Source organism: Enhydra lutris, unplaced genomic scaffold (assembly GCF_002288905.1).
Source record: "Enhydra lutris kenyoni isolate GAN:26980312 unplaced genomic scaffold, ASM228890v2 scaffoldscaffold4, whole genome shotgun sequence".
NCBI classification, from domain to species: domain Eukaryota; kingdom Metazoa; phylum Chordata; class Mammalia; order Carnivora; family Mustelidae; genus Enhydra; species Enhydra lutris.
Window position 1 is genome coordinate 18,599,554 of NW_019154088.1, and position 27,154 is coordinate 18,626,707.

At 37.4% G+C, this 27,154-nt stretch overlaps 1 protein-coding gene across 1 annotated transcript in view; it reads right to left on the bottom strand.

Moving 5' to 3' along the window:
- Positions 1-27,154, bottom strand: part of LOC111159827 (signal peptide peptidase like 2A) — an 82,261-nt gene that overhangs the window by 5,830 nt on the left and 49,277 nt on the right. Inside the window, exons 6-17 of the mRNA XM_022522464.1 lie at positions 26,487-26,576; positions 25,886-26,019; positions 16,548-16,699; positions 13,034-13,130; positions 12,489-12,590; positions 11,473-11,554; positions 10,629-10,703; positions 7,700-7,756; positions 7,451-7,504; positions 6,918-7,020; positions 3,945-4,022; positions 2,292-2,452 (exon numbers count right to left, since the gene is read on the bottom strand). Coding sequence (XP_022378172.1) covers positions 2,292-2,452; positions 3,945-4,022; positions 6,918-7,020; positions 7,451-7,504; positions 7,700-7,756; positions 10,629-10,703; positions 11,473-11,554; positions 12,489-12,590; positions 13,034-13,130; positions 16,548-16,699; positions 25,886-26,019; positions 26,487-26,576 — 1,185 coding nt within the window. The remainder of the gene's footprint in view (positions 1-2,291; positions 2,453-3,944; positions 4,023-6,917; positions 7,021-7,450; positions 7,505-7,699; positions 7,757-10,628; positions 10,704-11,472; positions 11,555-12,488; positions 12,591-13,033; positions 13,131-16,547; positions 16,700-25,885; positions 26,020-26,486; positions 26,577-27,154) is intronic.

A 27,154-nucleotide genomic window follows, 5' to 3' on the forward strand; every position in this document is an offset into this window, starting at 1 on the left:
ACCATCAATTGCTTTATTTAGTATCCTTCTCCAGTTTTCATTTCCTGCTGTTACTCAACATTATAGTCATCCTAAACTTCATTTAGTTCTTAGATGTGCCATGATCTCTTCCCTCTGAGCATTTTAAGACATGGTTCCCTCCATATGGAACACATGGCTCAGTCTTAAAGTTTCAACATAAATTTAACATTCTTTACGAAGCCTTGCCTAAGGGGTGCCTGGGTGGCTCAGTTAGTTAAGTGTCTGTTAAGTGTCAGGTCAGGATTCTGGCTCAGTAGGAAGTCTCCTTCTGCTTCCACCTCTGCCCCTCCTCCCATTCATTTCTCTCTCAAATAAATAAAAATCTTTTTTTTTTTTTAAAGTTTTTTGTTTTTTATTTTTGGTAAAGATTTTATTTATTTATTTGACAGAGAGAGAGAGAGCTCACAAGTAGGCAGAGAGGCAGGGGAAAGCAGGCTCCCCACAAAGCAGAGAGCTCGATGCGGGGCTTGATCCCAGGACCCCGAGATCATGACCTGAGCTGAAGGCAGAGGTTTAACCCACTGAGCCACCCAGGCGCCCCTCAAATAAATAAAAATCTTAAAAAAAAAAAAAAAAAGCAGTCTTCCCTAAATCACCTTTGACTGTCACAAAATGACAAGCACTGGGTGTCCTATTGCTAGCTTTCATGGCACCCTACCATAACTAATAAATACATTTATCACACTTTGTCAGTGACTATCTGCATCCTCCACTCACCTCTAACTTTCAAGAGGCCACGAGAGTAAGCCTTTTATCAACATCTTTTATCAACAGCACCTAAAATAGCACCTGGCTCACAGAACTGCTTAACTAACATTTGCTAAATGAAGAAATATAACACTATTTTAAGAAAATGACTGTGAAGAGTACTTTTTGGGATGTGACTTTCAAAGGTGTGTTGTAGAACACACTTTAATTTTTAAAAATCTAAAATAAATAAAAAACTCTACGTGGGTGTCCTTTTCATGTAAAAGTTATGAGCTATCTTACTCGTTTAGTTAAGAGCCTTGTGGTAAAAAAAAAAAAAAAGCCTTGTGGCCATAATTCTTTGTGCACAAATGTAAGTTGAGACAATGACACTGTGAGGTAGACAGAGCAGGTATTATTATTTTAACCAAATTTCAAAGGAATTACAAGATTTACCCAAAAGAATTCTAGACAGTGCTTCTTCCAAACATAGGAGTCTAACTTTGTATGTGAATCATCTCTTGTTAAATAAAGATGATGCTACAGACCAACCACAAGGTGGATGTGAACTTTGAACTGCTTATCTACTAACAGAATTGCAGGCATCCACCCAAAGTACTTCTGTTTTTGTTCATGTGACCACTAACATGCATGTACGAGGGCAGATGGAGGAAGGTAGTTTGTTGTAATAGGGCAAAGCAGAGCTAACTGCCTCATGAAGGGATCGATGCCACAGCCCTGACCTTTAACAGGCTGGAGTTTCCCAACGCTCTTTAATTTCAATGGAAACAAATTTAACTGGAATATCAAGAACATTCAGGAAAAGAAAGGGTTTTAACTTCAATGAAGAAAAAACTCAAACACCACAGATTCTGCTATCACGATTTTCTCTGTTCCAGGGAAGTTGGTCTTGATCCATTTAAATCTGAAACGGGTACCCTATTTAATTTAGGTAGACCCATTTAGGTGCTGTAGAGAGTGCATGTTTTTTTTTTTTTTTTTTTAAAGATTTTATTTATTTATTTGACAGAGAGATCAGAAGTAGGCAGAGAGACAGGGGAGGGGAAGCAGGCTCCCCGCTGAGCAGAGAGCCTGACACGGGGCTTGATCCCAGGATCCCAGCACCATGATCTGAGCCGAAGGCAGAGGCCTCAACCCACTGAGCCACCCAGGCGCCCCGAGAGTACATGCTTTTTACCTGCAAAACCTCAGGACTCTTATTATACAGAACTAACGTCAGTCTCTCAGACTTGATACAGTATTATTTTTCGTGAAATCTATTTGTGTGTGGATTTGAAAACTCATGTTGAAATGCTATTCTGGTTTTCCCTGATGCCCTCCCACTGCTTCTTGGTAGCTTTGGCTTGAGCCACTAGGGTTTTGGCATCAGACCACCGCAGGGATGAGAACTGCTGAGCAGCTGGTGGACAGTGAGGTGGTAATGGTAGAAAAAACCTGGGACATCCTGACAGATCCAAGGAAACTCTGGGGCACATAAAAGCTGTGATAGATATAGGTGGGTCCCAGCTGAAGTTAGTCAGTGAATTATGTCATAGCTTGGTAACTGAGATAGAAGCACATACCTGATAGCTGCTACCTTTCCAGAACTTTTTCATTTCCTTACGTCTCCAGGCAACAACTGAGGCAGTAACAAGTGTGCAAGGAACTAAATAGAGGAGGGCAGGCTGCCCCTTCTTCATCAGCACCAGAACAACAAATGTGAGTATCATGCCAACAGCATAGGCTGTAAGAAGAACACCAATTATCAGTCATTTCTACATGTTACCTGCTGCTTTCCAAAGACCACTTGCCACTTTCCAATGGCACACGGAAGAATGAGGCACAAACAAGTCAGCTTCAAGAGAATGGGAGCAGAGGGGCGGCAGTTGACTTTAGACCTACAGCTACCAAAGTGGATTCTGACTCCTTTACTGAAGTGGTGGTTTCAAATATTTCTGAGCACAATTTTTGCCCTATGACTTTTCCCCTCATTTTGTTATCTTCCTAGACAGCCATTAGCAGAGACATACCTCATTGCTTTTGAAAGTTTGGAAACTGGTTAGTGTTTCAATTGTAATTACTCGAATCATTAATCGTTGACAAAGACAATAATTCAAGAAATCTCCATTAACGGTCACCATTAAGGATGCTGAGTTGTTTGTTGCACATTTTAGGTAACTAAAATTTGTACCTGTAGGTACTAAAATTTGCTTTGGAAAATCTTCATTCTGATTATATACTTCCTGGACTTCTTCAACAAGGGCACACAAAACATCATCTGATCTCTCCTTAATGACTCAGCGTCTCACCATGAACACAGGATCTCAGAATACTGGAGCTAACAGAGCCTTTATAGACAGCTCAGTTTACCTCCTGATTTTAAGGACGGGCAAGGCAATGGAGGACCAGGGAAGTTAAGTGAACTGCCGAAGTTATACAGCGCAATGGACAGAGAGAGCCCTCTTAACCTGCCTTTGCACTGAGTGTTCTTGTATTCTATCACACTGACTGGTGCTGGACTTTAATACATCCATGCCCTCTGATAATACCATTCTCAGTAGCCTTGAACTGCTTTTCTTATTTCCTTATAGTTTTTTTTTCTTTTTATCAGCTTTTCATTCACTTAGCTGTTCTTTCTTGCTGTCACGTTCCTATTCCTAGTAATAACCTTCTCTCCTACTAGCATACACTTTTAATTTACTGCATTTTACTCCACTGTGGAATTGAAAACTTTGCCAGAACAGTATCTAAATGGCTCTGAGGCAGGCCACTTACCTAAGAGTAAAGAATTCTGGTATGGACTTTGAGATATCTGTTTGATATGTTTAGAAGTATTTTTTGGCTTGCTTCCTATTCTCAATAAGAGAAATAGAGGGATAAATGACAATTATTTCTGCTTTCCCAGGTGAGATGTTATTGTGTCATATATTCATTTATATAAATACATTGTCAATCATATAGTATTTTAAGAAAATCTAATATTATATAATTTATTGACTAGTCATGTGCCAGATGCTCTAATAAGCATTTAAGATAGAAAATCTAATTATTTTCTTTCACATATAATTTTTTAAACCTCAAAACCTTATGATATAGGTAGTAAAGTATTATTCCTTTTTGATGGGAAAACTTATTAATTAACGCTGAAGAATCAGAGTCCAGGACTCCATACTTTTAGACCTCAACCTTTTCCTACAGACAGTACAACATAATAGGAAGACAAAACAAAAATTTACCGATTGTGGAGGAAACATAGTATATAGAAGAAGAACCAGTCTGAACATCAAATCTTCTACAATATGCAACCAAGAGGCCTAAAAAAAACCCCAAACCCACCAAACACATTATTTTCTTAAAACAGTAACAGCAATGCAAATTCAACTATTAACTATGGCAACAATACATGCTGCCTTGTATTTAACACTCATTTTCACACCGTGAGAACATTAAGGTACCTCAAAATCTGGACAAAATTTTATATAATTTTTTTTAACTTAATGCCATTTCTAAACATTTTCCCAAACCATTAAACAATGTTTAAAGGCATGATTTTTTTTTAGCTGCTTAATATTGCATGACATGGAGAAAATTTTTTATATTTCTGTGGTTATATCTCCTCTTTCATTTATGATTTGATCAATTTGGGTGCTCTTTTTTCTTGGTTAGTCTAGTTGAAGGTTTGTCATTTTTGTTTATGTCTTTATTTCTTTAAAGATTTTATTTATTAATTTCCTTGAGAAAGAGAGAGAGCGCAAAAGCACACATGAGCATGAGCAAGGGGAGGGGCAGAAGGAGAGGCAGGCTCTAGCTGAGCAAGGAGCCCCATTTGGGACTCGATCCCAGGACTCTGGGATCATGACCTGAGCCAAAAGCAGACGCTTAACCAACTGAGCCACCCAGGCGTCCCTATTTATTATTATTTTTAAAAGGATTTTATTTATTTGACAGAGAGAGACAAGCGAGAGAGAGAACACAGGCAGGGGAAGTAGGAGAGGGAGAAGCAGGCCTCCCGCTAAGCAGGGAGTCCAATGCAGGGCTAGATCCCAGGACCCCGAGATCTGACCTGAGCCAAAAGCAGACGCCTGATGACTGAGCCAACCAGGTGCCCCTTGTTTATCTTTTTAAAAAACAACTCTGGGGCACCTGGGGGGCTCAGTCGGTTAAGCATCTCCCTTCAACTCAGGTCATGATCCCAGAGTCCTGGGATCAAGTTAGCTCCCTGCTCAGCAGGGCGTCTGCTTCTCCCTCTCTCTCTGCTCTTTCCCCCCTCTCCTCCTGTGTTCTCTCTCGCTTTCTCTCTCAAATAAATTTTTAAAAATCTATATATAAAATAAAATAACCAACTCTTGGTTTTATTCATCGTTTCTACTTGTTTTTATTCATCTTTTCTACTGTTTTCCTGTTCTCTATTTCTGCTGAATCCTATTTCCCTCTTTCTGCTAACTTTGGGCTTAGTTTGTTCTTCCTTTTCCAGTTCCTTACATATAAAGTTAGGGTGCTTCTCTGCTTTTCTATTTTCTTGATGTATGTGCTTATCACTATAAACGTCCCTCTTGGAACTCCTTTTATTGCATCCTGTAAGTGTTTGGATATTGTTTCTTTTCATTTTTGTCAAAATATTTTTAAATTTCTATTTTAATTTTTTCTTTGATGCACTGGTTGTTCAAAACTATTTTATTTAATTTCTATGTATTTGTGAATTTTCCAGTTTTCTTCCTGTTATTGATTTCTAGTGTCATACCATTGTGGTCAGAAAACATACTTGGTATGTAATTTCAATCTTCTTAAATTTGCTAAGATTTGCTCTGTGGCCTAACCCGTGATCTATCCTAGAAAATGAACTAAGAGAGTTGCTACACTGGACTTTGCCATGCCAACTCACAAGGCAAAGCTGTTGGCTTTTCTCTCTCTGCCTGGCTTTACTATGTAAATGAAAGGGCTTTTGCAGATGAGCCCATACTTTTTACCCCTTCACAGGCAGTTAGTACAGAGAGACTATAAGAAAAGTAAAGGACAAACTCTTGGCTGATTAAGAAAGACTAATAAATACTTCTAGGCTATATTATTCCTGGGCTGGGATTAAGTTTATCCTATAGGTAGCCCAATGAGAATAATCCAACTGTCAGAGAAGATATGCTATATGCTCTATTTTTTGTATCATAATTTCCTATAAGCTTGCATTCTATTATGTTTCTTCTCTTGATCATGACCTTGCCTGGTAATCATAAACCACTTTTCCTAACACGTAACTATTTTTTTAAAATAGAAGTCATAGAAAGTGCAATACATTTGGTATTATTAAATTCAACTTTTTTTTTTTTTTTAAAGATTTTATTTATTTATTTGACAGAGATTACAAGTAGGCAGAGAGGCAGTCAGAGAGAGAAGGAAGCAGGCTCCCTGCTGAGCAGAGAGCCCGATGTGGGGCTCGATCCCAGGACCCTGGGATCATGACCTGAGCTGAAGGCAGAGGCTTTAACCCACTGAGCCACCCAGGTGCCCCTCAACTTTTTTTTTTAAAAGATTTATTTATTTGACAGACAGAGATCACAAGTAGGCAGAGAGGCAGGCAGAGAGAGAGGAAGGGAAGCAGGATCCCAGCTGAACAGAGAGCCAGACGCGGGGCTCCATCCTAGGACCCTGGGATCGTGCATGACCTGAGCCGAAGGCAGAGGCCTTAACCCACTGAGCCATCCAGGTGCCCCTTAAATTCAACTTTTAAAGAGTTTTGTTATATACTTTCTTGGGCAAGTAGGTCAAACTGATCCTAGGTACTTCCTCTAAGACATTTTTTGAGCCATGGGAGATTTGGGCTTTATCTTCTACCCCTTGAAATGCTTTTTTTTTTTCTGTTTTCTTCACTGATCCAAGCTCTAGCAATAGCCACAAATACTTAATAACAGAATAGGTAACTTTTAATAGATACTAAATATTTGGCAATTTTTATTTATTTATTTATTTTAAAATATTTTATTTATTTGACAGAGAGAGAGACAGTGAGATAGGGAATACAAGCTGGGGGAGTGGGAGAGGGAGAAGGAGACTCCCTGCCAAGCAGGGAGCCCAATGCGAGGCTCGATCCTGGGACCCTGGGATCATGAACTGAGCCGAAGGCAGATGCTTAATGAATGAGCCACCCAGGCGCCCCACATTTGGCAATTTTAAACCGTCAGTATATTCTTACTGAATTGTTACAAACAACTGCTTACCTGGTACAATAATGTCTCCAAAACCCAGTATTGAAACTGGCATGAGGCACACACTCATTACTGAGAAATAGGCCAGCTTTGGTACCCTGATGACTACTGGTAACTGTAATTATGGGGGAAAAAAAAAGGCACTAATAAACCTCTTACGAATCTTTACCCACATCTCTTAGAAAGGGAAGGATTGATATGAGAGTAATTGTTTTAACATTTTTAAATAGACATTTTAGAAGAACTTGAAATCAGAGAACCTAAGCTACACACATATATACTCTGAATGCACAGAAAGCTTGAAAGAAATAGATACAGTTTTGGAAAAATGAAACCCAAAACACATGAGGGTTAACAGTATTAGTCCAGTATCCCCACATCTAACCTTTTTTTTTTTTTTTTTCTTTTTACCAAAAATAGGACTCTGGCCTTGAAACAGATTTTTTTTTTTCTTTAAAATCTGGATTTTTTTCCCCCAAAGAAGAGTCTTGTCTCAGAGGGTATGATTTAAAGTCCAATGAACATATCTGAAATACAATCCTTACTTTCTCATGGGGAGCTGAGGGTTGAGCAGTGGCTTCCACCAAGTTTCCATCATTCTAGGATGAAACCCAAGTCAATAGGTGTTTAATAATTTAGAATAACTAAGAAAAGGGCTATATTTTCTGAGAAATAAAGTTTTACAATACCTTAACATGCACTACATGACCAATGGATTACACAGAAAGGCAAAATTATTAACTGGACACACATATATACACTGACAGCCATTTCTATTTAATTGCCATCCCTACCTTTTCATTGTTTCCAAAAGGTCCAGCTGCAAGTTCAACCATGATACTCTCGCCATTCTAAAATTCAGGAGGAAGATGAAAGAAATTGTCCAATCATTTAAAGAGAACAATCTATCAGTATTTAAGAATGATTTGATCCCTTGGCTAACGGCCTACAGAAAACTGGTGAAAAATGGGCTGTAGACAGTGTTCCTTAAAAAGTCTAATGAAAATTGGAGCCATCTAAAAATTCACCAAGCACTTTGGTCCATTCTATTACAGGTCAACAATGATCACCAACTAGCAGATAAACCAAAAGCAGATTATTCAACTGAAGCTTTGGGCAGATTTATACTGAGAACTAACAGCTAGCATTTTTTTTTTTTTTTTAAGAGAGAGAGAGAGAGAGCACAGGTAGACAGAGTGGCAGGCAGAGGCAGAGGGAGAAGCAGGCTCCCCACAGAACAAGGAGCCCGATGTGGGACTCGATCCCAGGACGCCGGGATCATGACCTGAGCCAAAGGCAGCTGCTTAACCAACTGAGCCACCCAGGCGTCCCAACAGCTAGCATTTTTAATAGACTATAAATTTTAAGTGCTTATAGTTACATGATGCCATGTACTATGTGTCATTTTTAGCAATAACAATGAATAGAGACACAATACTAAAATCTTTTGTATTTAGATTTGTAATAAATATTGGTAACTTTATTTAAATGAAGATACCTTTGATCTAGCTACTCACCATTATAAGAATGAAGCCAAACTTGAAAAGACCTAGCTCTAAAGAACCTGAGAAGTTTCTCTACCCTGTCTCCTATCCGGTTTCAGCCCTGCCAGCTTTTTATGCCCCAATCGAAACATTAACCTCAGCTGAATTGTGAACTCTAAAGAGTCCTTCTAATCTTTTCTACCAGATCAGATTAGTCACTGGGAACAAATATGGAAAAAAAGATGAAAAATTCTCTAGGCAGATAACAAAGAGCCTCAAAGACATCTTTACTATTATCCTGTATCTTTAAAATTCTGCAACTTTTTATGTGTAGGGATTGTAAATATTTTTTAGCAGACAATTAACATTTACAAAGTGACACTAGGTTAAAACTGAATGGAGGGGTGCGGGGGTAGCTTAGTCAGTTAACCATTTGACTTGATTTTGGCTCAGGTCATGATCTCTACACTGCGCTGGGCATGGAGCCTGCTTAAGATTCTTGCTCTCCCTCTCCCTTTGTCCTTTTCCTGACCTCTCTCCCACTAAAAAACAAACAACAAATAAACAAAAAAACACTAAATGGAAAAAATTTTTTAAAGGATTTAGATACAGTTCATACCTATAGCCCCCGTGTACTATATGGGCCATATGCTATGACTATGTGCTGACTTAGAGAATGATTTTGTACACAGAATGTTTTACTTTCATTCTGGGACCCCCTGGAGTGACTTACAGAAACATTTTTTTTTTAAACTAAATAAACTGATACAAACTGGGATGGCTTTAGATAGAAAGATTTCATTAACTGACATTTTTTGTTATAATCTATAATATTAATTTTATGCTTTAAAAAGGTTACTTTTGCTCAACAAAGTCAGTGACTCAAATGGCTCATCATTAAGGCACAGAAAGATGCTAGTAAAATGGTCTGGTTAGCTGTAATATGGGATAGTTAACTACATTAACTCCCACTTGCATTTTAGCTCCCCAGTGGGGCACATCTTAGTGCCACATGTTTATGCCCTTATAGCAAATATTAGAAGTGCAGTTTTACAGTGATTTCTTTCACAAATGGTAGGGGCTAAAGAAAAGATAAAGAACTAATGGGGGAAAAATGCAGTGATTATAACAGCAAATACTGAGTCAAAGTAAGACTCAACATAAAATGGGGAAAGCAGGGGAACTGAGCAATAAAATAAAATACTCAGGAGATAGAAATAGGGACAAGTAGAAAAGCTGGGCAAATAATGAAGGATGACCACACTCACCCAACACCTCTCCCTTACTCTGGGAACAGCATCACTATTTTATGGAAGAGCTAATGGCAGGGGTGGGGGACAGGTGAACAAGGAGCTGTCAGCTGCTATTACTCTAACTTCATAGAAAAAGCCAGTCTGGGACAAAGAACAAAATGGACAGAAGTGGAAAGGGAGAGTATGTGCCCCTACGTCTAGTTTCTTCTGAGGCCAGCTCCACCTTGGCTTCTATACACAGGTTGGATAGAAGGGCCTTTGCGGTCTGGAAAGGTTAGATCAGGTTCTGTCAGTTCCGACCGGAAGAATTCTACTGATGGCAGAGGGAAGCTGGAATGCTAGCAATACTCCCTCACACAATGGATTAGGAACCGGAAGCACAAAGTGAGTGACTTGCCAGGGTAGCAGTTACAGAGCTACACTTCATGCCATCAGACTTCCAATATGGAGCTCTTTCTTAGTCTCAAACTTGGGGTACAGAAATGAAAGCATCAATGATGCACTTTCCTTCTTTTTGTTGTTCATATTGTCTACAGTAAACATTGATTGTTTTATAACAAGAAAAGTTACTTTAAAATGGATAGGAAGAAAATTTATAGTCTTATGATCAGCCAGGAGACATTTTTCATTTAGCAGAATGAATTAAAAGCTTAAAAAAATCATCTATTAGAAGGCCAACTTCATGGGGGGGTGAGGAGGTAGGGATAGGGTGGTTGGGTTATGGACACTGGGAAGGGTATGGGCTACGGGGAGTGCTGTGAAATGTGTAAGCCCGATGAATCACAGACCCATACCCCCGGGGCAAATAATACATTATATGGTATTAAAATAATTAGAAAAAAAAAAAAAGGCCAACTCCAATGACCATTTTCAAAAGAGAATTAGCACATACTCAATGGTAAACATCTGCAAAATCAGTTATCTAAGAACAGGTTTAAGATTCTCTTCTTATAACATGTTTCTCACGGATTTCAAAAATATCATACCTTTGTGATGAATGGTGTTATGAAAACAAAAAACACATCATAGAGGAGGAGAAGACCTAAAAGTATCACACATGACTGTTGAAAAAAAAGAAAAAATTTAAAGGTCAAACTTCCCTATAAATGAAGAAATTATATGGTTTTGCAAATACAAATAAACATAATGAAATTTCATTTGAACACTGTTTTTTTAAGGCATTTAACAATTATTACTACTTGTAGTTTTATTCTAGAAATCACATTAAAAATTTTATCTTCTTTAACCCATTCTTTAAAAAAAAAAGAATCACTAAATCAAAGAAATGTTCTTTGTTGATATTTTGTAAGGATTTTATGAATTTGGCATATTATAGAAATAATTAAAAATATTTTAGCTAGCAAACCAATAGTTTGCTACAGCTGGTGATTAGTATTGACTACAAAAGGACAGTACAGAGCTTTCAAAGAGATGAGAAATCTTCTATAATTGATTGGGATGGTGGCTACAAAGTTATTCATTTGTACAGCTTCAATAAACTGTACACTTAAGATGGGTGCATTTTGCCACATGTAAATTATACTTGAATAAAGTTGTTTTAAAAAGAAAAAATTACTGGGGCGCCTGGGCAGCTCAGGGGTTAGGTGTCTGCCTTTGGCTCAGGTCATGGTTCCTGAGTCCTGGGATCAAGCCCCACATCAGGGTCCCTGTTCAGCAGGACACCTGCTTCTCCCTCTCCCACTCCCCCTGCTTGTGTTCCCTCTCTCGCTGTGTCTCTCTCTGTCAAATAAATAAATAAAAATATTTTTTTAAAAAAAAGGAAAAAGAAAAAGAAAAAATTATTTTAGCTTGCAAAGCAGTACACTTTACCTTGAAGTTGGGTAACTTCAGTGTTTTAATTAAATTCAGACAGAAAGCGATCCCCAAGATATCCTGTAAAATCCAAGCCCACCTAAAATCAAAAGAATACTCTACTGGTTTATGTAGTTATGCTTAGATGGGACTTTTCAAAAGAAATAGATCATTAAAGTATCATTCAGTTGTTATGATTTGACTATTTGATTAAGCAACAATTATAATGACAAAAAACCTGTCATATATTCCATATTAATTTGCTGTCCTAGTAGAATAATGACTACTACTATAACTAAGGAAAAACTGAAAGGCTACCCCAGAACATACATCTTATCTTTAATCTTTGAACATATACATGTTTCTTTTAGAAAGGCAGCTCATAACAAAAGATACTGGTGTTCACGTATGTCCAGATAGCTGGAATCTAAAGGAAATGAGAACTACGTAACATAATCTACCAGGAACTGATACGTATAATTATCAACTGAAGCCACCTTAAATTGTAAATCCTTGCTTCCAAATTTTAGGCTACAAGTGGCTTTGGGCTTTAGTAATTTTATTAATAAACCATTAAAAAGTTAAGATCTTTTTCTGGTCATCCTTCCTGCAAATGGACAGATATTTGTATATTATTTTTCCTCTCTTACAGAAAAGGTAGCATACTCTATATATTCTTTTTTCACTTAAAAATACATCCTGGAAATCACCGCATATCAGTTTAGAGATATTCTTCATCCTTTATAGCCGCATTGTACTTCATTGTGGGATATCATTGTAAGTATATTTTGAAGCCTATTTCAAAATAGGCTTAGATATTTAAACCATAGTACATATTTTCTTATCTATATGACCTTGAACCCATTAGCACAAGATCTGCTTATGAGTCTTATTTAGCTTATTTCAAGACTATGGTGTTCTGGAATAAAAGCAAAAAAAAAAAAAAATCCATAATAATCATAATGCATAACTACCAAGCAAGACACAAAATCATGCATCCTTACTCTAAAAGCAAATGCACTGAGCACTCATACCTATCTTCATTTCTAAATACAGCCCAAACAACAGCCACTGCTATGCATAGTCCAGAGAGAAAAATAAGTCGCACTTCAATGCTTTTGCTGCGAAATATAATCCTAAAAAAATAGACAGAAATAGGTTAGTCTACTCTGCAGATGAAATAACAATGTTCACTTAAACATGAGAAATGACAAATGTTAACCACAGTCACAAGAAAGCTACTAAAATATCGGTTTAAAAGCCCTAAATTTAAGTACAACAAATGTTACATCCAAAATATTCATTAATTCAACAGAACTGTCCATGATGAAAATGTCTGATATCTGTGCTGCCCAGTACAGTAGCCAGTAGTAGCTGCATGTGGTTAGTTAGCATTTGAAATGTAGCTAATGAGAGTGAGGAACTGAATTTTAAAATTTATTTAATTTTAGTTAATTTAAATTTTAATAGCCACATGTATGTTGGCTTACACAGAGTTAAAATACCACTCCTACTTTTCCCTGTATTGTTTTAAATTACAAATACCAACATTACAGGATTCCTTGTAAGAGATACATACGTGCATCGTCCACACGGTATCTTACGAACGAGTGCAGCTAGACAGTTGTACAGACTCATTGCTGATGCTATGCAGAAGATTGCTATCATAACATACACTAGAAAAAAAGAAGACACTAAATTATATGAGAACAGAAGGAAATGTGATTAGAAAATATTTATACACGCGGGACGCCTGGGTGGCTCAGTTGGTTAAGCAGCTGCCTTCGGCTCAGGTCATGATCCCAGCGTTCTGGGATCGAGTCCCACATCGGGCTCCTTGCTCATCAGGGAGCCTGCTTCTCCCTCTGCCTCTGCCTGCCATTCTGTCTGCCTGTGCTTGCTCTCTCTCCCTCTCTCTCTCTGACAAGTAATTAAATAAAATCTTTAAAAAAAAAAAAAAAGAAAATATTTATACACGCAATAGTAATCTAGCTTTCTTACTGCATCATGATACTTCCAATGCAGTGACCATATTATAATCTGAATTGGTTATTAAGCTGAAAATATTTAGATCTTGAGTTTTATTGAAATGCGAGTGTTTAATGTGTTGTTTCCGTTCCATTACACATTGGTAGGACTGCTTAAGGGCTAAAGCTAGCTCTGCATTTTCTGTCATTCAATGATTCAAACTAACATGTCTATTGAAGATGTCTATGAAGTGAGATATAGACACTTGTAAGAACTTAAATGTAAGGAATGGACGAATTAAGTAAACAACAGAAATGTGTTAAAAATGCACCTTAGGGGGATGCCTGGGTGGCTCAGTGGGTTAAAGCCTCTCCCTTCGGCTTAGGTCATAATCCCAGGGTCCTGGGATCAAGCCCCCCATCGGGCTCCCTGCTCAGCAGGGAGCCTGCTCCCCTTCCTCTCTTTCTCTGCCTGCCTCTCTGCCTACTTGTGTTCTCTGTCAAATAAATAAATAAATAAAATCTTTAAAAAAAAAAATGCACCTTAGGGATGAGAACTGATATTTACCTTAAACAAGTTATCTATATTTCCTATGGTGTAATTTATCTCCAATTATTTGACCTGTGGTAAAACCAAATCCATTTAAACAAACCACTCTGTTATGATATGAAACTAAGGTAGTTAATGTTCACAAATATTTTTCTATATTAGCTATACTTTTTTGAAAATTATTTAAAATTACATCTAATCTTAAGAAGGGAGAGAAATTATTATACTATAAAATAAACTATTCATTTTCTTAACTTTCTCAAAATTTCACAATGGCAATATGAATTTTACAAATTCCACTAAATTTCAGAAAATTTTAACTGTCCTGTAGATGAGAAAGGGAGAGTAATCTAGAGATAGTAAATCAGTGATAGCCACTTTCTTTCTTCTTCTTTTTTAAATCTATACAGCTTTTATCGTATCTTTAAAATGTCACAGAAAGTCTGAAAGATCATCCGGCATCTTGCTCTTTATGTAGGTGGACAACTTAGATCTTATTCATGAGTCTCCAGAAATCTTCCTGTTTCAGAAACACGGATACCATTCAAAAATTTTCTGATATCCTCGTTTTTAACCGTTGGCCACTTTCTAATCGGTGAACTTGGACAAATTACTTTTTTAAAATTAATATATATTATTTGTTTCAGGGGTACAGGTCTGTGATTCATTAGTCTTACACAATTCATAGTGCTCACCATAGCACATACCCTCTCTAGAATTTACCTTTTTAGTCTCTTGTCATTTACTTTTTTAGTCTCTTGTCATTATTTGTTATTTGTTATTACTAGTTACATATGGTAATGTAAGCAGTAAAACAAAGACAATCAAAGCCTGCCAAGTTATGTTTGGTGAGTCATCCACCAAAGGCTGCCAACCCAAGTTTTAAAACTTAAGTAGAAAGCATGTTCTTGAGACCCTAACAGAGTTTTATTTCATTGAATGTCATAGTATACTAGGAAAATGATTAGGTATGAGAAAGCATCTGGTTAATATAACCATCTTTACTTTTTGAGCATGACTTAACATAAAATGGTAAGGGGACCCTTACCAATTTGATATATTTCATAAATTAAAAATGGCAGCAACTTTAGCCATTAGGAACCATTTGGAGGTACATTATGTCTTGCAATACCACATCGATTTTGTAAGAGTCATAATTAACTCCCATGCCCTAGGATAACCAGGAGGTTTAATGATCTGCCTCCTACATAAAAAATTATATTGATAAGCAAGGTCAACTTTTTAAATACCTGAAAGTTTAAGGAACTTTCTCACCACAAATGAAAGCATGCTTTAGGGTAGGGTAGAGGAATCTCTTTTTTCTATCAAAGACCACTAATTAATTGACTGAGGGTCAGACACAAACGAGTGAAGACTAAGTATTAAATTAGAAAAATCAGCTGCACAATGACAATGTAAATACAAATAACTATCCTAACATCTACTCCCCCAGCACAACATTGAAATATGAGTGACATTCAAATAATTCTTTTTCTAGTTGGAAATATAGGTCAAAGGTCTAGTTTTTTTTTTTTTTTTTTAAAGATTTTATTTATTTATTTGTCAGAGAGAGAGAGGGAGAGAGAGCAAGCACAGGCAGATAGAATGGCAGGCAGAGGCAGAGGGAGAAGCAGGCTCCCTGATGAGCAAGGAGCCCGATGCGGGACTCGATCCCAGGACGCTGGGATCATGACCTGAGCCGAAGGCAGCTGCTTAACCAACTGAGCCACCCAGGCGTCCCAAAGGTCTAGTTTTTAATGCTGCCACAGGACAGGAAATATTGGACAATAAGCTGAAACCAACTTGAGTACCTCAGTTTTCTAGTCCAGAAAATTGTGCTAATGTTCTCCAAATAAGCACTGGAGCCTGTGGTGGTTTTCACAAAGGATTTTTGCTAGTTCTTACCAGGCCATTTCCCTTTTCCCTAGTCTCCTCCTCTTTGTGCTGTGCATTGCCCAGAGATGGCAAATTTCCATTCTTTCAGACCACCAACACGATTGCTCAGGGGATGGGCAAGCCCTTACAATTCCTACCCCTACCTTCTTAAAGGAAAAGTACCTGTTATTATTTAGACCACAGGCAAGTACTTGTGTGTCTTTAGATGTAGTACGATCTTGACTGTTAACACAAGTAAAACAAAATTTGAGCAATACGTCTTGATTTGGACCCTGACGAAAGAACAAAGCACACTTCAGGGATAAGCAGAGGCAATAAATTAGTAATTTGAATAATCTATTTCGTGTAACTAAATACCGTCACCAAGAAGTCCTTAGTCTGCTGCTTAGATACGGGGCTCTCCAGCTTTATCTGCAGAGATGGAAATTTAGGGGCCACAGTAGTTCTTTCAAGTCATCCATGAAGAAGTGTTCTTATCTCAAAGACACAGGATATTTTTAATCTGAATATTTTTATATTTTTTATCCTAGAGTGAGGGGGATCTAGCACTTCTGACAGTTTAGAGAGTTAACATTACTTTTCAATCATTTGTTTAAGCTTTCTGGGTATACCTTCAATCTAATAAAATAAATGAAAAGCTTGTAGACTGAAAGTAGCAAATAATAAGTATGACTTCTTACCCAGCCATTTGTAGAAGAAATAAAGTAAGACCATCATAACACAGCACACGACCACAAATATTACAACTGTCAGAGGACTAAAAGTTAAATATTCTTCCTTCTTTCTCCTCATTTCTCTGTCTTCAGTGTTTGTCACTGCCTTCATGCTCTCCCTGTATAAACACACACAGGAACTTCAGCAAATCTCTGCCAAGAACGGTTATTTTGAAAATCTATCTCCAACATCAACTTAAATTTGTTTCTGACTACAAAGTAATATACTTTAAAAAAACAGCACACATAACAGAAAATAACTTAATCTATAAAGTAAAAGGTCCCTCTAATTCTACCCTCCAGAAATGATCTGTTATTAACTATGAACTTTTGAAAAAGCATTTTCTTCTGGAAGTGAAATTGTTGAAATAGAGAATGTTTATCATATAAATAATGTCTGCAGATGTTTATATGATCTAATTTGAAAACTTATATTGATGTAACGAATTTCAGATCACAACCAGTTTCTTTTTACACACTTATTACCAACTTACAGAGAGCAAAGTACTCCTAAAATTAGCTTTTCTTACATGTAAACACAAAATTCTTTCAATCAACTCAGCACTAACTGGATGCCTGTTCTGTGCTTATCAAGTGTATTATGAAGGATTCAAAAGAAGTTCAAGACATAGCTTTATCTACCTTGAGTTAAGATAGCAAAATACTGTTTTTAATTCTCTCAACAACCCTTCTTAAGTCACACAGCTAATAAAAGGTCGAGACAAAAGTTGAAGAGGAAAGAGTCAGTAGTGTTCTTTGTTGAGCAGTCTCTGTTCTGTCATCTTATTGTCTCCTCCCAGCTACATGGAGCCTACTACATACTCTTCTACCTCCAGTCCCTTCAACTCTGACCAACTAAATTCTCCTTCCCATGGCATACACCTTGACTTTCTCATCAGGTCTGGACTTAATACAAACTTTAGGTTAAAAAAAGTTTATTACTATCAAACTGTACATTTGCCAGACTGCTTATTTACCAACATACCACTTTCTTACTAGAAAATTGTTAAATGGGATGGTCACTATATTAAGCATCTCTGACTGTAGGGAGGCTGTCTGGGCAAAGAGCATGGAGAGGGCTTGGGGACAGTCACACTAGCACATTCCAGCAACTGCAGAGCTGGATGATAGAATATTAAACAGAAGTGTCAATGAAAGTAGTATCTGAGTGGAAAAAGGTGCCAACTTTTGGTATCTGTCACTGCAAACAGATACATTTAAAATTATTTTTATTATGGGGTGCAGGGTGGCTCAGTTGGTTAAGCAACTGCCTTCGGCTCAGGTCATGATCCTGGAGTCCCAGAATCGAGTCCCACATTGGGCTCCCTGCTCGGCAGGCAGTCTGCTTCTCCCTCTGACGTCTCCCCTCTCATGCTCTCTCTCATTCTCACTCTCAAATAAATAAATAAAATCTTTAAAAAATAAAAACAATAAAACCATTTTTATTATAGTGAAAAATTTATAAATTCATATAGGTCATAATGAAAGATTTATATATTCTTATTTAGTACACCAGTTTTCCAGGTAGATTTCTCTAAAGGAAAAGATAAGGGCGCCTGACTGGCTCAGCTGGTTATGCATCTGCCTTTGGCTCAGGTCATGATCCCTGCTCAGTGGGGAGCCTTCTTCTCCCTCTGCCTCTGCTGCTCCCCCTGCTTATACTCTCTCATGTAAATAAATAAAAACTTTTAAAAAATAAATAAAGGAAAAGATAGATCTGGCAAAGGAAGAAGCACGGGCAATTTTTGGAAAGGAAATGTACTAGATTTATATCACATAAAAATACTATAATCATCTTTTTAAAACACTGTACCTCTAATCAGCTCAAGAGCCACATAAAATGGAAAGCTAAGTTTTCTTTTTTCATTTTTTATTAACATATAATGTATTATTTGCCCCAGTGAATCATCATGCTTACACACTTCACAGCACTCACCATAACCCTCCCACCCTCTCCCTATCCCCCTCCCCCGGGCAACCCTCAGTTTGTTTTGTGAGATTAAGAGTCTCTTATGGTCTCCCTCCCGATCCCATCTTCTTTCATTTTTTTCCTTCCCTACCTCCCAAACCCCCCACTTTGCCTTTCAAATTCCTCATATATCAGGGAGATCATATGATAATTCTTTCTCTGATTGACTTATTTCGCTCAGCATAATACCCTCTAGTTCCATCCATATCATTGCAAATAGCAAGATTTCATTTCTTTTGATGGCTACATAGCATTCCATTGTATATATATACCACATCTTCTTTACTCATTCATCTGTTGATGGACATCTAGGTTCTTTCCATAGTTTGGCTATTATGCACATTGCTGCTATAAACATTCAGGTGCACGAGCCCCTTTGGATCACTACATTTGTATCTTTAGGGTAAATACCCAGTAGTGCGATTGCTGGGCCGTAGGGTAGCTCTGGAAAGCTAAGCTTTCTTTCATGCTATCTTGAGTTTATGAAGCTTGAGGACCAATGATTTCATTATAGTAAGATTTTAACTTTCTATTAAGAAGTTTTCTATGAAACTAAGACATCTTTCCCTTTTGCATAAGGTACATTTTTCATTTGGCAGGGTAATTCTGAGTTATATGAGTTCTGGTTCTGGCAAATTTTCCCTTTCCTAAGCCTTATTCTCTTTCCCCTTCTCTTTTTCTTTCTTACTTTCTTTTTTTTTTTTTTTAAGAGTTTTATTTATTTGACAGAGAAAGAGAGAGAGCACAAGCAGGGAGAGCGGAAGGCAGAGGAAGAAGCAGACTCCCAGCTGAGCAAGGAGCCCAATGTAGGACTTGATCCCAAGACCCTGGGATCATGACCCGAGCCAAAGGCAGACGCTTAACCAACTGAGCTACTCAGGTGTCCCTCCTATTTACTGGGACACTCAGGTGGCTCAGTTGTTAAGCAGCTGCCTTTGGCTCAGGTTGTGATCCTGGAGTCCTGGGATAGAGCCCCAAGTCCAGCTTTAGTAAGCAGTTTGCTTCTCCCTCTTCCTGTTCCCCCATCCCCCCACATGCATGCTTTCTCTCAGCCACCGCGGCACCACTCTTTGGGGCAGGATTATATATATATCCTGCCCCAACCATCTCCACACATACACTTAGTTCTATCTTTATCCTATTTTTAGAATCAGTCACCTCAATTTCAAAATCCATAATCCTGAAAGAGAGAATTTTAAAAGCAGCAAGAGGGGCTCCTGAGTGGCTCAGTGGATTAGAGCCTCTGCCTTTGGCTCCAGTCATGATCCCAGGGTCCTGGGATCGAGACCCACATCAGGCTCTCTGCTTAGCGGGAAGCCTGCTTCCCCCCCACCTGCCTGACTCTTGGCCTACTTGTGATCTCTGTCTGTCAAATAAATAAATAAAATCTTAAAAAAAAAATAAAAGAGCAAGAGAAAACAGTTACATATAAGGAAAACTCCGTAAGGTTATCAGCTGATTTTTTTTTTTTTTTTTAAGACTTTGTTTATTTATTTGACAAAGAGAGACACAGTGAGAGAGGGAACACAAGCAGGGGGAGTGGGAGAGGGAGAAGCAGGCTTCCTGCTGAGCAGGGAGCCTGAAGTGGGGCTTGATTCCAGGACTCTGGAATCATGACCAGAGCCAAAGGCAGATGCTTAACAACTGAGCCACCCAGGCACCCCTATCAGCTGATTTTTCAACAGAAATTCTGCAGGCCAGAAATGGGTGACATGATATATTCAGAGTACTGAAAGGAAAAACTGTGCAGCCAAGAATACTCTGTCCAGCAAGGCCATCATTCAGGATAGGAGGAAAGAGAAAGAAGTTCCCAAACAAAAGCTAAAGGAATTCATCACCACTAAACCTGCTCTACAAGAAATGTTAAAGGGGACTCTTTGAGTGGAAAGGAAAGACCATAAGTAGAAGAAAAGTAGGAAGCACAAGAGCAATAAAAATAAGTATATATAAAAATATCAGTCAAGACACAAAATAAAAAGATGTAAAGTATGATACCACATACCTAAAACAGGGGAAACAGAGAGAGGAGTAAAGAGTAAGCTCAAAGTTAAGCAACCATCAACTCAATATAGACTGCTATATGCAGATGTTGTATACAAACCTAATGGTAACCATAAATCAAAAACCAGTGAAATATATGCAAAATATAAAGAGAAAGGAATCCAAGTGTATCTCTAAAGAAAGCCAACTAATTGTGAGAGTAGAGAGCAAGAGGAGAAATAGAGAACTAGAAAAAGAACAACAACAAAAATAAAACAAGTAACAAAATGACATTAAGTACATGTCTATGGATAATTACTTTGTATGTAAATGGATGAAATGCTCCAATCAAAAGACACAGGGTGAGAGAAAGGATTAAAAAAACAAGATCTGGGACGCCTGGGTGGCTCAGTTGGTTAAGCCGCTGCCTTCGGCTCAGGTCATGATCCCAGCGTCCTGGGATCGAGTCCCACATCGGGCTCCTTGTTCTGTGGGGAGCCAGCTTCTCCCTCTGCCTGCCACTCTGTCTGCCTGTGCTCGCTCGCTCTCTCTCTCTCTCTCTCTCTCTGACAAATAAATAAAATCTTTAAAAAAAAAAAACAAGATCCATCTATATGCTGCCTAACAAGAGACTCATTTCAGACCTAAAGATACACACAGATTGAAAGCGAAGGGAAGAAAAACCATTTATCATGCAAATGGTATGAAAAGAGAGCCAGGATAGCAATAAAAATGGACTTTAAAATAACGACTGTAACAAGAGACAAAGAAGGACATTCTATAGTAATAAAGGGGATTCAGTAATAAGCTGTAACAATTGTACATATTTATGAGGCCAATATGGAAGCACCCAAATACATAAAATAGTTAAAAACAAATATAAATAAGTGATAGTAATATGTAATAGCAGGGGACTTTAACATCCCAATTAATCATAGGACAGATCATCCAAACACGAAATCAACAAGGAAACAGTGGCTTTGAATGATGCACTGAATCAGATGGATTTAACAGATATATTCAGAACATTCCATCCTAAAAGAGCAGAATACACATTCTTTTCAGGTGCACATGGAACATTCTCCAGAAGAGATTACATATTAGGCCATGAGTCTCAATAAATTCAAAAAGATCGTAGTCATATCACACACATCTTTTCTGACCACAAAGCTATGAAACCGGAAATCAACCACAAGAAAAAATCTGGAAAGACCACAAATAACATGGAGCTTAAAGAACATGCTACTAAACAACAAATGGGTCATCTAAGAAATCAAAGAAAAAATAAAAAATTACATGGAAACAAATGAAAATGAAAACAGAACGGTCTGAAATCATTGGGATGCATCAAAAGTTGTTCTATGAGGGGGCGCCTGGGTGGCTCAGTGGGTTAAAGCCTCTGCCTTCGGCTCAGGTCATGATCCCAGGGTTCTGGGATCGAGCCCCACATCGGGCTCTCTGCTCTGCAGGGAGCCTGCTTTCCTTCCTCTCTCTCTGCCTGCCTCTCTGCCTACTTGTGATCTGTCAAAAAAATAAATTAAAAAAAAAAAAAGTTGTTCTATGAGGGCAGTTTATAGCAATACAGGCTGCTTCAAGAAGCAGGAGAGATCTCAAACAACCTTAAACCTAACGAAGTTAGGAAAAGAAGACACAAACCAAAAACCAGCAGAAGGAAGGAAATCATAAAGATCAAAACAGAAATAAAGGAAACAGAAACTAAAAAAACCCCAATAGAATAGATTAAAGAAACCAGGGGCTGGTTCTTTGGAAAGACCAACAAAATTGGTAAATCTTTAGTCAGACTCATAAAAAAGAGAGCAAGAACTCAAACAAAATCACAAATGAAAGAGTAAAAGTAACAACCAACACCACAGAAATACAAAGGATTGTAAGAGAATACCATAAAAAATTACATGGCAACAAACTGGACAACCGAGAAGAAATGGATAAATTCCTAGAAACATATAACCTCCCATAACTGAATCAGGAAGGGAAAATCTGAACAGACTGATTACCAGCAATGAAATTGAATCAGTGATCAAAAAATTCCCAACAAACAAATGTCCAGGACAGAAGGCTTCACAGGTGAACTCTACCAAATATTTAAAGAGGAGTAAATATCCATTCTTCTCAAACTATTCCAAAAAACAGAAGAGGAAGGAAAGCTTCCAAATTCAGCCTATGATACCAAAACCAGGTAAAGACTCTATTAAAAAAAAGAGAACTACAGGCCAGTATCTCTGATGAACATAAATGCAAAAATCCTCAATGAAATATTAGCAAACCAAATCCAACAATAAATTTCAAAAAAAATCATTCACCATGATCAAGTGGGATTTATCTCCAGGATGCAAGGGCAGTTTAATATTTGCAAATCAATCAACATGACACATCACATCAGTAAGAGAAAGGATAAGAACTATATGATCAATAGACACAGAAAAAGCATTTGACAAAGTACAACATCCATTTGTGATAAAAACTCTCAGCAAGGTAGGTTTGGAGGGAACATACCTCAACATAATCAAGGCCATAATCATACTTGATGGTGAAAAACTGAAAGCCTTTCCCCTAAGGTCAGGAACAAGACAAAGATGTCCACTTTCACTATTTTTATTCAAAATAGTACTGGAAGTCCTAGCCACAGCAGTCAAGCAAGAAAAAGTAGTAAAAGGTATCCAAATTGGTAAGGAGGAAGTAAAACTTTCACTATTTGCAGATGACATGATACTATATATAAAAAATCCTGAAGACTCCACTGAAAAACTATTAGTACTGATAAATGAATTCAGTTAAGGTCACAGGATACAAAACCAATTTACAGAAATCCACTGCATTTCTATATACTAATAATGAAGTAGCAGAGGGGGTGCCTGGATGGCTCAATTGGTTAAGCATCCAACACTTGGTTTTGGCTCAGGTCATGATCTCAGGGTCCTGAGACTGGGCCTCCCATCAAGCTCTAATCTCAGCATGGAGTCTGCTTGTTCCTCTCTCTCCCTCTCTGCTTCTCCCTATGCACTCTCTCTCTCAAATAAATAAAATCTCTAAAAAAAAAAAATGAAGTAGTAGAAAGAGAAATTAAGAAAACAGTTCCACTTACAATTATACCAAAAATAATAAAATACCTGGCAATACACTTAACCAAAAAGGTCAAAAACCTATACTCTGAAAACTATAAAACAATGATAAACGAAATTGAGGACAACACAAACAAATGGGAAGATATTCCATGCTCATGGATTAGAAGAAAAAATATTTTAAAATGTACATACCACCCAAAGCAATGAACAGATTTTGTGTAATTCCTATCAAAATATCACCAACATTCTTCACAGAACTAGAACAAACAATCCTAAAATTTGTATGGAATCACACAAGACCCTGAATAGGCAAAGCAATCTTGAAAAAGAACAAAATTGAAGATATCATAATCTTAGATTTGAAGATATATTATAAAACTATAGTAATCAGAACAGTATGGTGCTGGCACAAAAGAGGACACATAGATCAACAGAAGAGAGAGCCCAGAAATATATCCACAATTACATGGTCCATTAACCCTTGACAAAGGAGGCAAGAATATGCAATGAGAAAAAGTCTCCTCAACAAACGGTGCCAGAAAAACTGAACAGCTGCATGGAAAAGAATAAAACAGGGCCATTCTCTCACACCATACACAAAAATAAACTCAAAATGTCAACCTTACATCTGTCAGAAGGGTTAGATCAAAAGACAAGAAATATCAAGTTTGATGAGGATGTGGAGAAAAACGAATGCTTGTGCAGTGTCGGTGGAAATGCAAATTGTTGCAACCACTGTGGAAAATAATATGAAGTTTCCTTAAAAAATTGAAAAATAGAGGGGTGCTTGGGTGGCTCGGTCAGTTAAGCGTCTGCCTTTGGCTCAAGTCATAATCTCAGGGTCCTAGATGGACACAGGACCTTACCCAACCCCCCCCCCACTCATGCTCACTCTCTCTGTCTCTTGCCTCTGCTCTCAAATAAATAAATAAAATCTTTAAAGAAAATTAAAAATAGAATTACCATATGATCCAGAAATTATCCAAACAAAATTAAAACACTTATTTTTAAAGTGTCTATTATAGCATTATTCACACTAGCCAAGACATGGATGCAATCAACCTCAGTTTCCATCCACAGATGAATGGATAAAGAAAAAGTGGTGTGTATATATACATATATATATACGTATACACACACACACACACACACACACTAGGATAGGATATTACTTATCCCTAAAAATGAATGATATTGCCATCTGCAACAATATGGATGGATCCTAGAGAGTATAATGTTAAATGAAATAAGTCAGAAAAAGACAGATACCATATAATTACACTCATACATGAAATTTTAAGAAACAAATGAACAAAGTAAAAAAAGAAAAAAAAAACAGGCTTGTAAATACTGTGGCAAACTTGTAACAAAGTAAAAACAAAACAAAACAAAACAAAACAAAAAACACAAAAAAACCCAGGCTTGTAAATACTGTGGCAAACTGGTGGTTGCCAGAGGGGAGGAAGGCACAGGGATGGGCAAAACAGATAATGGGGATTAAGAGTACATTTATCTTTTTTTTTTTTTTTAAGATTTTATTTATTTATTTGACAGACAGAGATCACAAGTAGGCAGAGAGGCAGGCAGAGAAAGAGGAGGAAGCAGGCTCCCTGCTGAGTGGAGAGCCCGCTGCAGGGCTCAATCCCAGGACCCTGAGATCATGACCTGAGCTGAAGACAGAGGCTTTAACCCACTGAGCCACCCAGGCACCCCACGAGTACGTTTATCTTGATGAGCACTAAGTAATGCACTGAACTGTATTGTACACCTAAAACCAATATAATACAATATGTTAACTATACTGGAATTAAAATATTTTAAATTCCGTATTCCTGCAGGTAAAGAACTCCTTCTCTTCCAACTTGGCTATGAAAGTAACACATTCTCTGTCTTTGTCCATCATCGTGTTTTATGAGTAAAAAAGCTTATATGTACTCCTCTCCCATCTCCAGTTTTCTAAAGGAGGAGCTTGCCCTGACATGTATACAAAGCTTGCCTGGCTAACTCAAAGTGTGGTCTGTGGGCCAGCAAAAACACTTGGGAGCTTCTTTAAAATATGGAATCTTAGCCCCCAGCAGGAGAGTTAGCAGAAGCTAACTCTTCTCAGTGAGAAGTTAAATGACCTACAGCAGGACAAACCTGCAATCTGATCGTAACAGCACTATATTCTGAGGTCAGGTATATTTTAATTATTGTTACATGATTAAACTGAGTATTAGACAATAATTTTTTAGCCACTTATCACAGAAACACTGAAGTTTAATTAAACTTACAATTCAATTAGTCCACTCCAGTATCCTCCTAATGCCACAGTGAACACAGCAATTACAAAAATAACCACCATAGTATAGTCAAAGTTAGGCCATGATGGAGAATACATTTTTACAGTAATGTTATCTCCAAGAGTCTGAAAGACAAACAAAAAAACCAGAATTAGTTTTCTTTCTCTTCCAGTGTATGGCAGCACTATTACAATTTCACTCTGAAACGGATAAGACAGAGTCAAGAACACTAGAATCCTTTTTGACTACATGATATATTCTCTTGTCAGAATTACGAGACTATGCTTTGGTTTATTAAATCCTCAAAGTTTGATGTTTCACCTAGGCATATCCTGTTCAGAGATTTAAGGATAAGATAAATGACATAACAGAGACTGTTAAAGAAGTCAAAACAAATAAAGATCCTTTCTAAAGTCAGGGCTCAGAAATACCCTGTGCTGAGAGGTGAACACTTCTCAAACAAAGACTTGATAGGCCTTTATAGCTTCTTGTTAGCAAATGGAGCATATATAATTTAAATTAAATACCAGTGGTTAAAAGTAAAGAATTGTACTATGTATAAACTTTGTCTAATATGTAATTACTAATTTACCTGCTTCATATCTATAAAGTCTTTGTGGCTTATAAATGCAATCAGTATTTTCACATCATGAAATTCAGATTTGTTCCCTGAGGGAGGAAACTAAAAGAAAAAAAAACATATTATGAAAACTTATGAGCTACTAATATATTTACAGAATAAAATACAAATTATTCCTTTAAATGTAAGTATTGTATCTTTTTTAAGATTCCAAAACAAAGTTTCCTATCTTCTGCCTTGATATTATATAGTAAGAGTTCTCAAATGGGAATCCTTTTAGCATAAACTTAAACTGATTTATATACTGGTATATCAAACATGTGTTTGTGCATGATTACACTGAAGTTTAATTAAACTTGCACACACTTATTCCTAACAAAGTCTTGTCCACTTTAGGAACAGAAAAGACATTACAAAGTTTTCCAACTAAATGCCTATCAAAGCCAGAATGTTTATTTTATTTATTTTAAAATTTTTATTACAATTATTTTTTTAAGTGGTCTCCACACCCAGCCTGGAGCCCAACGCGCAGCTTGAACTCACAACCCTGAGATCAACACCTGAGCTGAGATCTAGAGTCAGATGCTTAACTGACTGAGCCACCCAGGTGCCCACAGAATGTTTATTTTAAAAGAATCCTACCATCAGATTATTCAAAACTCAGCCCCTAAACTACACAC